Genomic DNA, 11,983 nt, shown 5'->3' with positions numbered 1-11,983 from the left:
TGCAGTGACTCAATCACATCTTCAGGCTCCACTTCTAATTCCCTATTTTCACATCAGCAGTTATTTCCTCCACTGAAGTCTTGAGTCCCTCAAAGTCTTCCAGGAGAATTGGAATAAATGTCTAACTCTTGTTAATTTTTTTACCTCTTCCCATGAATCACAAATGCTCTTAACAGTATCGAGAATTGTAAATCCTTTTCTAGGTTTTTTTTTTTCAATTGACTGTCCAGGATCCATTAGAGGAATCACTATCTATGACAGCTGTAGCCTATTAATTCTTAAATAATAAAAAGAATGTCAAGTTGAAATTACTCCTTGACCCATGGGCTGCAAAATGGATGTTGTTAGCAGGCATGAAGACACTAAATTTCCTTGTCCATCTCCCCTCGGAGCTCTTAGGTGTGTTGTCAATTCTGCTATTGTGCTAAGTCGCTTCAGTTGTGTCTTTGACTCTTCATGACCCTATAGACTACCAGGCTCCTCTGTCCATGGAATTCTCCAGGCAAGAATACTGGAGTGGGTTTCCATGCCCTCCTCCAGGAGATCTTCCCAACCCAGGGATCAAACTTTTACTGCATTGGCAAGTGGATTCTTTACCACTAGCGCCACCTAGGAGGCACTGTCAATAAACTGTAGTATTTTGAAAGCAATCTTTTCTGAGCAGTCAGGTCTCAACAGTGGGCTTAAAATTTTCAGTAAATCATGTAAATAGATATGCTGTCATCCAGGCTATGTTGTTCCATCATTTACAGAGCATTAGCAGAGTAGATTTTAGCCTACTTAAGGACCTGAGGATTTCTGAAAGGGGAAAATGAGTTAAACCCTAAAACCACCACATAGAATGGCAGCTTTTACTATTTACATGGTACCACCCAGTGTAGGTACACTGCTACAAACTCAAAAGAAGTGAACTTGAAAACTCTTGAAAAAGACTTAGCAGCATTACTATGTAATTTTTACCCCAGTTCCTTCTGAAACATTAGTCTTTGCCCAGTTCATATTTGTCTTTATCATAAATCTTTTATAAAAGCTCATTTAAAAAGACTACGTATGTGATTCCAACTATTCCACATTCTAGACGAAACAGTAAAAATAGCAGTGGTTGGCAGATAAACCAGTAAAAATAGTGGTTGGGTGAGGTTAAGGAGGAAAAGAGCAGATTTTTAGAGCAATGAAAACACTTTGTATCCTATAATGCTTAACACATAAAGGATGTGGATAATGGGGTGGGGGGACAGGGGAGAGGCTACCTATGGGTGAAGCAAGTGGCATACTCTGCACTTTCTTCTCTATTTTGCTATGAATCTGCAACTATAAAGCCAACTATGTTGAATCCTAATATGGACCAAGGAGTTTAAAACCATGGACAAAAACATGAGTTATTACAGTCTATTCGACGAATCAGATTTGGCCACAAAGGATATCTGTAAGTTTCTGTTATCGATCTTAAAGGGGTTCAGCACCTTAAGCCATTTGCAGAATCCCACTGGGAGAGATAAGAAAGCAGCAGTATTAAATTTGGGAATGAAGGCAAAACAGAATTTGTTTGACTAATCTCTAGTTCTTGGCATCCTATAACTTGGTTTCATTACATTTGGTTCAGCGAAGGAAGGTATAAGTTCCAATGCTGGCAATCCCTAAAAGGCAAACAAAGTCAAACATTTCTAGACTTGATGAAAACTCCAGAAAGATATACACCCATTCTGACAGTAACAGAATATGATGCTAAAGATGAACTTGACAGCTTCATATAAATTTCATAAATATAAGAAAATTTATTATGAATAATCATTTTATACAGTAATTACTGAAAACGACATTAATTACTATTTACTTAAATCATCCAAACAAAATAAACATGGCAATACAAAATTGCAAGAAATTTACAAAAGCTGTACAAAATAACTTAATATTTTAAAATGGGACTGATACAGTCCATATGGTCTCTTATAAGGGAGCTGTACAATTATAGATTTACGTAGCCTTTTTAAGGGGGTAAAAGAAAGGATGCTTTAAGGCTTCTTTAAGAGTGATCCTTTTAGCCGGTTCATACTCCAACATTTTCTGAATAAGGTCGAAGAGAAGCTCATGTTCAGCATCTTGGGAAAGCATAAATTCCTGAAAGGGGAAGAAATACAGTCAACAGCCTTTTCTACTACCATTTATTACAAGTTTATTTACCCACCATTGAAGAAACTCAAGGTTTTGATCATTTAAGCAAAGACCCGGGCTTACCTTCAGAGGTTTACAACGCCTTGAAACGTATCTGCCAGCAGAACTATGTTCATCCCAGTCTAATCGATCATGATGGAAATATTTACGTTTCCTAAGAATAAATTGATATGCATTCATGTTTATAATGAAAACTTAAAAAACATCTAGCAAAAGTGACTGACTGATGGCACTTTTTCTTAAACATACCTGGTTTTCTGTATCATATGTTTTGGTAAAGGCCCAAGAATCCTTTCCATCATTGCCAAATGTTCCTTACTATCATGCGTCTAAAATAATAAATAATAAAGAGAAGTTATTAACTACCTCTACTTACACATTGTGTTTTGCTCTTAACAGAGCTGCCCAATTTTTAGTCAATGGATAATTAGAGGTCACCAAAGAATGTGATCTCTAAATCAGGTATACTTACAGCAAGTTATAACTTACCAAAAAAAAAAAAAAAAGGCCTACAGAGTAAACTCACCATAAATTTCTTAAAGATAATTATTTGTAATATACTTAGAAAAGTTTTAAACAAATTTGAAGGAAATAGTGTCAGAATTATACATGAAAAGGAAAAAGTGTTACCTAAAATGCATGTATACTTTGTTTTAAAGTGTCCATTCATATAAACAGACAATTTACTTTGACAAAGCTATTGAAACAGATCATTGTCACTTACTGGAAATACTGTAAACCCAAGGTAATATTCAATAAGAATACATCCTATACTCCAGACATCACATGGCTGGGACCATCCTAAAGCTGCAAAGAAAAGCGAACTGTTAATGAAAAAATTCTCAATATTTTTTACTGTCTTTGATATTTGAGCTGGAAAGATCCTAAAAGGAATCACTTAAGCCAAGCTTAAACATAACACAATAGCATAGTATGTCAAGAATCCCGGTTTTGGAGCCATCTGGTTTAAAGCCCCAAATCAGGCTTACTTTTTTGGAACAGACTTGGGGAAAAAAATTTTTAGTCCAAGTCTCCATTTATTAGCTTGTAAAATGGGAGCAAGCTATACCATGCAAACACTAACATAAAGTGTATGGAATATAACAGGCATTAAATTATTATGTTTTAAAATCCCATCATGTATTATAAATGTGAAAACTGAAATCTAGCAATATTAAGCAATCTCTCAAGTCTTAAAAGAGTTGACTATTTGGAGTAAGTAAGTTTAAAATCCTTAATGTGTTTTATTATACTAACCCCTAAAATTGAAAAAGACAGTCCCCAAAACACCGAGAACAGTAAATTTTAAAGTTGGCTTCAAAACTGGTCTCAAAGCATAGTTAAGAAATTCTTACCTAATATAACTTCAGGTGCCCTATAATGTCTTGTAGATACCAATGTACTGTGATGTTCATCATCATATGTTGCACTTCCGAAGTCTACAACTTTAATATCTGGATTTATTAAAGTACGTTCATCACGTTTCTAAAAATCATAAATGATGGTTAAGAAGGCATATTAAGGAGGCATAAAATATTAATTTGAAAATGTGAAGATAAAACATCAAAGAGTTACCATTTTGGGATTATATGCCTCTGTGTAGTCAGACTGTACAAATAAGATGTTTTCAGGCTTTAAGTCTGTGTGAGTCAACTTATTACTGTGCAAAACTGAAAACAAAACAGAAAAAGTTCCTGTATTATAAAAACAAAAAAGCAAACTCCAAAGCTCTGCAACAAAAATTCTGATTTTCTTATGTCCAAAGAAATGGCCAACATTCAACAGCCTGTTAGAAAACCATCAGGGACTAAAACCCACTACACCTTTCTAAAGTTAGTTCACTGAAAACCAACTGTTTAAAAAGGGAAGTAGTATATTGTTGTCAAGATGGTGAGATTTCCCATTCCTTTATTTTTAATCCATTGGTTCTAGATTATCATTTTTAGGAATGAGAAAGGCTAACCAGTGTTATACAGAATAACATGTTATTACATGCTGGACAATATGCTCATTCACAGAATGATATGCAGTAAACTGACCAACAGCTTGTTATCAACTGTATCTTTCTCCTACTCTTTTTTTTTTTTGGAGTATTTAATCTATTCATCTCTTACCTACTCTTAAGGCAGGCTACCAAGTAGTGTACGTTAGGTCTTTTCAAATATCCAAATTGGTCATTAAAATCAGTCTCACTCTAGAATATGTTAAGTGCTTACAGTTCACAGACTTGCATATCTGGTATGCCATCCTCCTGATATGATCCAGTCGAAACGGCAGAAAACCATTTTCCTTAATAAAGTCATAAGTACTGAGTCCCAATAGTTCAAACACAATGCAGACATGACCATGATGTTCAAACCACTCCAACATCTGGACACAGCGGCTATAAACATACAAAAAAACAACTGAGTACAGCCTCTCACGATTCAAAGCTACTTGAGGCCATTTCCTAAGGGCTATTTTGATACTTACAATGTACTGCTAGGGTCTGTTGTATTTAAGTGTTCCAGAACCTGTATTTCTGAGCGAGCTGCTTCACAATATCTATCCACATTTTTAACTATTTTTACTGCTACATGTCTACCTCCCCTGTGAAGAAAATTAAGTCCACGTTAAAACAAAAAAAAGATATGTCCCATTCCATTTTTTATCACTCTTCAAACTGTCCTACTTCTATTTTGAAGCAGAATTTTTCCAATTTATGGTCTGGCATTCAGTTGTTTAATTACATGTAATTATAGGCATATAGTTATGTCTAATTATATGTCCAACTTCAACTCAGTGTAAGCAACTAGAAGGACCTCTGGAAATATGATAGGGTTGATACAAGTTGCATGACAGGTTTTTTTCATCAGCCCATCTAGCTCATGTGACCTTTTTTTTTTGGTCCTTTAACTATGCACAAGCAGCTCTAATTTAACAATACTGTGACATTATCACCTCAATTTACATTCCAATAAAGACATAAACATACACGGAGTAGTTTTCTTCCTATAGTATCAGTCACTAGCTAATCTTCATTTGGACCAGGTTGCCAAAAAAGTTGGGAAATAGTGGCAGTAAAATAAAAGAGTGCTAGTTCTTAGAACCTTACCAACCAATAGTAGGAAGCCTTCCCTAATAATTTATTTAGAAAAGATTTGTCACCCCTAAGGAGAAAGAAATTCAAACAAAATACAAAAGAAATTTCCTACCCTATCTTATTTAAATCAGTTGTTTGAAGGGCATGGATAAACTTATGACACCAATCTAGAAAGAGTTTTTAGCCCTAGCTTTTGTTACCAGTATCAGGTATGTCACTTTCTAAAAATACAGGTTCCTGAAGACTGGTTCAATGTCTGGGGTAAGGAAGTCTCCAGACTCCTAACATGAAACCAAGGCTAAAAAGTGATCGAGAGAAAAAAAAAACACAGAACTGTGCCCAGTGGGACAACAACAACAAAAAAATACCTTCTGACACAATAAAATCTGTTCTCAGCTTGTAGAAGCAGCTTACATGCACTATAAACAGCTACTGCTTAAACACAAAGGGCTAGTAACTTTACTGAGCGTTTCCTGTATCTAAGATAAAAAAACCTAAGCTAAAAGGGTATAATGACAGTAACTGATTCATGGACAGATCATATCCTAAAATTAAATGTATTTTCTGTACTGTTCACCTTCCCAAGTCCAATTCCAGACCAAGAAACTTACGCTTTATGATCAATGCACTCCACAACTTTTCCAAAAGCTCCTTCACCTAAAGTATCAACAATTTCATCTAAAAGAGAGAAATAAAACTCAGTTATACCAAGAAGTGAAAACAGTTTACTTACAATAAAGGCTATCAAATGCAGATTATTCTAGTTGATGCTACAAATTTCCTTATCACTAGATAGTTCATTGGCCAACACTGCCAAAAAACATATAAACTATTTTTAGATCTAATTTCATTCTTAAGCTACTTTCATTAACTTTGATTTACTGTTTTGGAAGTTCTGTATAACATTAAATTTCTAAAGAAAGCAAAAACACAATCCCCCCCACCAAAAGAAATGGAAAAAAACAAAACAAACAAAAACAGAGAAAGAAAAAAGATTTCCAAATCCCTGAAATCTTAATCTATAATTAGATTATGTTATCTGAAAAGTTAATAAGTGTTGAAAAATATTCTATACATCTTGCACTTAGTACGTCTCCACTCTGACAGATCAGGTGACCCTCCTCATCATCCTCTACACTCCTGGTTCTTTTCCTTCGGTGACTCTTCTGGAAACGTCAAGTGCGCGGCACCAAGATCATCCAGCCAATCAATATACCCGAGTGAATTCAGGGCAGAATACGAAATTCATTCAGCGGGGAGATATTCAGGCATTCAGATACACGCCAGGCCACAAACGGTTGGCAGGAGCAATTTCAAATTCAGTCCCCAGAAATTCACAGGGCACATAGTTTATGTTAACAGGAGAAAAACATGGCAAGGAACAGATTTTCAGATAAGATACTCAAAGTGGCAAGGTAACAAAACATAATACAATTGTTTTTCTTTAAAAAAAAAAAAAAATGCTTAGTTGTAGCATTCACTGAAACATAACTTTAAGTTTCTAGTGTCCTAATTTAATGTTGCAAAATTGTAGAATGTAATTATTTACTTGTCAAAAGTAGACTGTGGCCAAATTATAATTTCCTAGCTAATCTAAGAAAACAAATACCGAAACAGTAAATAAAATAAAAATTCTAATGTTGGGGAGAAAAAAAATTTGGCATACAAGAATAACACTACAGTTAAAATGCCAGCTGAGCTTGAGCTCCAAATTAACACATAACCAACCCATAATGTTCAAATCTGTTTTTTAGTGATAAAAGGATTAGCCAGAACAAAGGCAAAGCATAATCCTCAATCATACAAATATAAAAATCCTACTTGTAAGACTTTCATTTATCAAATCAAATTTCTTCAAGTACCATAAAAATATTTTCAGAATATCTTGTAATCCCTGCTATAAACTAATCGACATTATCTCCACTATTTCACTGGAATGACAATTAGTTGCCAATGATTAATAAAATGTTACCATATAATTAAACATGTACTGTATTTCAGAATTTCCTATCCAATGCACAAAGAATCCTGCAAGTTAAAACTGAGATGACTTCATCTTAAATAGAACTTTCTCAAATGATCAAACACAAATTCAAGTTTTCCTGTTCCATATGGGAAATAAAATTTCCAAAAAATGTAAAAGAGCTCATACCCCATGTGAACGATATGAAGTGCTGTCGTGAATTCTGTGTTTGCTTTTATAACTACTTCTTCCACTTCTACCAGAGGACTTGCTACTATGGTTCTGATATCTGCTTTCATAATCTCTATGTCGATGTCCAGGTTCACATCCTTGACTGTAGTCATTTCTGTATTCATCAATGTAGCGTCGACTATGATAATCTTTCTCATTTAAGGATCTGCTTTCCATGTAATAGCTAGAAAAAGATTTTCTTTTTCAATGCTTTTATGTTAGTATCAAATATCCTCAAATTTGCAGTCTCTTAAAATAGTTCTCATTAAAAATTTTTTTCCCACCAAGAAACAGAACTCCAATTTTACAACCACAGCTGAAAACAGCAATGCATCAGTTATTTTAAGTCAATTCTAGTTTTAATAATGAAAATGTATTCCCCACCAGTTTTACTGAAATCAAACTGACATGTTAATATTGTAATGAAAGTATTTTTCTACTGAGGTACTAAGAACCCTCCTTACCTATCAGATGTTTTAGAATAATTGTATCTGCAGCGCTTGTTCTCCCGTGCACTGCTATGCGATCTCTTCTTTCTTTTATGACTGCCGCTGCTGCTCTTCCATTTTCCATAATCCCAATCTTTTTCATCCCAATCAGGACAGTAATTTCTCTTTGAGTGTCTCATCTACGTAAAAGACAAGTTTTCCCGGTTAAGTTGTATCCCACGTCAACATTTTAATAAAAGTCGTCCTCTAAAATTCATCCGAGTTGTGACGTTTTAATTGTTCTTTTAAATCAAAGCTCAAGTCATTATTACCCAACTATGAGGGAAATCCTTTCCTGCCAAAACTACAAATTCCTAACAACTTGAAAAAGACGTTACACAGAAACGACTTTTCAACTACCGTTCATCTCGACTCTGTACCAACACAAGCGTCGAAATCAAGACGCTCCAATTGTTCCGAGAAAGGGCGGCCTAAGCACCCACGCCTAAAAGGCCCGATCACCCGACTTCTCATACGCTCCTTCCACTACACCATATTATTCCTGTTTCCTTGAGTTTCTAAACCTAACTTTTCCTTTCACCACTGAGGGCAAAGACACTCGCCATTTTCCCTCGAGTCGCCTTACATCCGATCAATGTGTTCTTTTCCTTGTAAAGAGCATAGTTCCTCAGAAGAGCGTGACTTGGGCACATTCCAGAACCCAAGTCATCGCCAACCTCCCCGCAACCCCACTCCGCCGCCATCTTAGAGCCTGTCCGAGGCCTGCCGTTGCAGACAACATGGCGGCCGCGGACACCAGGGCTCGGCCCTCCCCGCTTCCTCTGGGGAAGACAAACGTTCGAGAACCTCTGCCCGCCTAGCGAACTCTTCGCCGCGGTTCACACAGAAACTCGCAGCGACGGCCTCGACAAAGCTTGGAAGACCAACGGACCAACTTTCTGCAGCTAGGGGAGGGGAGCGGGAGGCGGAGAAGAAAAGATCACCGCGCCAGAGGCTCCGGGCGGCCAACAAGCCTGTGGGGGAGCTTCACGGGCGTTCTCGAGGCACAAAAGGGGATCCCGACACCTAGCCCGCTTCTCCCTGCGTCTTACCGTCCTGGCCAAAGAGTCCAAGCCTAAGGAGGCAACGCTTGCAACACAACCACAGAGAAAACCCAGCTGGCTGCGACAAGCTCCGACGGCAGTATGGAGCCAACAACCGCAGCGTCTGGACTCCTGGAAAACAAGATGACTAGGCACGCGCGTCTCCGCCTCCGGGCGGGGCGGGGCGGGGCGTGCACGCGCGTAGGGTTGAGCTGGTGAGCCTTATGCGCAGGCGCTGGGTGGGAAGCTCAGCGACAATAGGTGGACAGAGGCAAGGCTTTGTCAGCGGCCATTTTGTTCTCGGTCTCCGTTCTCTGAGAAAACATTGTGTTCGGTAGAAAAGAGTCGTTCATCCTCAATAAAAATTGTGTTCGTGAACACTAGAAATGAAGAAAGTGGGGGGAGCGGGTACAAAGTAGCGTGTGTCCTGATTGCAACCGCTTAAACTGAAAGATTACACCATCTGCATCAAGTAGCCCCAAATTAGGAATTGTCTGGCTTTGGGCAGAAGGCAGAGAAATTAGGAATTGTCTGGCTTTCGGAGAAGGCAATGGCACCCAACTCCAGTACTCTTGCCTGGGAAATCCCATGGATGGAGGAGCCTGGTAGGCTACAGTCCATGGGGTCGCTAAGAGTCACACACGACTGAGAGACTTCACTTTCACTTTTCGCTTTCATGCATTGGAGAAGGAAATGGCAACCCACTCCAGTGTTCTTGCCTGGAGAATCCCAGGGAAGGGGGAGCCTGGTGGGCTGCTGTCTGTGGGGTCGCACAGAGTCGGACACGACTGAAGTGACTTAGCAGCAGCAGGGCTTTTGTTCTGAGACATTTTTAAAACTAGTTAAATCTTACGTGACTGAGACCCACACTCACTGAGGTTAGATTGTAAAGATTTTTACCGAGGTTTTAAAAATCCAAATGTGAGAGCAAGAGCCTGGAGACAGGAAGAGGGACTCCACAGGTAAGCAACATTTCCGAATTAAGTGAAGCCTCTAAGGTGTAAAGGTCAAGTAAACTGAAAGGGGAAAATGGAAAGTTACTAGAAGAAGACAAAATTATCGGAAAACAACTTCTTAATAACAGAAGTCAAGCTGCAATTTGAGAGAACAAAACAACTGCCCATCCTGATCCCCGCCCCTCCTCCAACTTGGAAAAAAAAGGTCATGTTACTCCTGCTGCTGCTGCTGCTGCTGCTAAGTCACTTCAGTCGTGTCCGACTCTATGCGACCCCATAGATTGTAGCCCACCAGGCTCCACCTTCGTGAAACACATAAAATCATCACGCATGAAGATGGAGCATAATTGTTTTTTTGCACAGGAGAGCAACGTAGATAACCTGCCCATTACAGATGCAGTACTGTACGGTAAAGTGATGAAGAGGAATACACATAGGAATTCCCAAAATTCCTGTGGTAGTTTGCATTTCTTAAGCCTCTTCTCTGAAAATGCTTTAAAATCATTAATACCTAGATTTCTATATGGGATCAGGATCACTAAATTTAAGGTTAGTGTTTCACTTGTGAGGGAGAAATTTCTCACAGTAACTTGTGAAATTTGCTGCTATTAAGTATATGTTTCTCAGCACATTTAAATGTTAACCAAAACATAGGGAATCCCAGTATTTGGAGTATAATAGTTAATCACATTGTGTTAACACTGAGCACAGGTTCTCACTTAATCCTAACTGCAATCTAAATATGGGTATTAACCATATTCTGCTAACACAGGTCAAAGTTGCAGCGAAAGTGCAGAGAGCAAGTTCAGTTCAGTTCAGTTGCTCAGTTGTGTCCCACTCTTTGCGACCCCATGAACCACAGCAGGCCAGGCCTCCCTGTCCATCACCAACTCCTGGAGTCTATCCAAAGTCATGTCCATCGAGTCGGTGATGCCATCCAACCATCCCATCCTCTGTCGTCCCCTTCTCCTCCTGTCCTCAATCTTTCCCAACATCAGGGTCATCAAATGAGTCAGGTGTTCGCATCAGGTGGCCAAAATATTGGAGTTTCAGCTTCAACATCAGTCCTTCCAATGAACACCCAGGACTGATTTCCTTTAGGATGGACTGGTTGGCTCTCCTTGCAGGCCAAGGGACTCTCAAGAGTCCTCTCCAACACCACAGTTCAAAAGCATCAATTCTTCAGCGCTCAGCTTTCTTTCTAGTCCAACTCTCACATCCATACATGACCACTGGAAAAACCATAGCCTTGACTAGATGGACCTTTTTTGACAAAGTAATGAATGTCTCTGCTTTTTAACATGTTGTCTAGGTTGGTCATAACTTTCCTTCCAAGGAGTAAGCGTCTTTTAATTTCATGGCTGCAATCACCATCTGCAGTGATTTTGGAGCCCAGAAAAATAAAGTCAGCCACTGTTTCCCCATCTATTTGCCATGAAGTGATGGGACCAGATGCCATGATCTTAGTCTTCTGAATGTTGAGCTTTAAGCCAACTTTTTCACTCTCCTCTTTCACTTTCATCAAGAGGCTCTTTAGTTCTTCTTCACTTTCTGCCGTAAGGGTGTTATCATCTGCATATCTGAGGTTATTGATAGTTCTCCCAGCAACCTTGTGCAAATTAATATGTTTAATTTCTTTAGGAGAATTCCTCATTGTAAAATTGCTGGGTAAAAGGTAAAGAAATCTTGTACTTGTTTTCCAAAATGAGTTTAAATTTAACAAAGCCCATATCTAACCAATTAGTGATTTGGGATATACCCAAATTTTCATTAACTAAATTAGCCTTTTTAGTGTTAATGCATGTTATGGGCTGTTTGAAGAGCTGTGTCTCCACCTCCACACATATTCATAGTTTTAAGTGCTAGCTCCCACTATTTCAGAATGTGACTATAGTGTCAACTGGAAAAAATGCACAGTGTGAGAGTTGTGTTGTTGTTCAGGTGCTAGTTTGTGTCTGACTCTTTGTGACCTCCATGAGCTGCAGCACACCAGGGTTCTCTGTCCATCACTATCTCCCTGAGTTTGCTCAAACTCATGTCCCTGGAAT

At 38.4% G+C, this 11,983-nt stretch overlaps 1 protein-coding gene across 1 annotated transcript; it reads right to left on the bottom strand.

Annotated features, from left to right (window-relative positions):
• Positions 1-1,751: 1,751 nt before the first annotated feature.
• CLK1 (CDC like kinase 1) lies at positions 1,752-9,147 on the bottom strand. The gene is made up of 13 exons (XM_055398102.2): positions 8,989-9,147; positions 7,913-8,076; positions 7,407-7,632; positions 6,330-6,420; positions 5,866-5,932; positions 4,645-4,761; positions 4,389-4,555; positions 3,748-3,842; positions 3,528-3,657; positions 2,897-2,979; positions 2,422-2,501; positions 2,236-2,326; positions 1,752-2,118 (listed from the first exon to the last, which is right to left on the bottom strand). Exons 2-13 carry the CDS (start codon positions 8,074-8,076, stop codon positions 1,975-1,977), a joined length of 1,455 nt encoding a protein of 484 aa, XP_055254077.1. The 5' UTR covers positions 8,989-9,147; the 3' UTR covers positions 1,752-1,974.
• Between the last annotated feature and the right edge of the window lie 2,836 nt (positions 9,148-11,983).

Source organism: Moschus berezovskii, chromosome 2 (assembly GCF_049115385.1).
Source record: "Moschus berezovskii isolate FMDL1 chromosome 2, NW_MosBer_1.0, whole genome shotgun sequence".
Lineage (NCBI taxonomy): Eukaryota > Metazoa > Chordata > Mammalia > Artiodactyla > Moschidae > Moschus > Moschus berezovskii.
The sequence above is the reverse complement of the archived record's forward strand: the minus strand, read 5'-3'. Positions and strand labels throughout refer to the sequence as shown.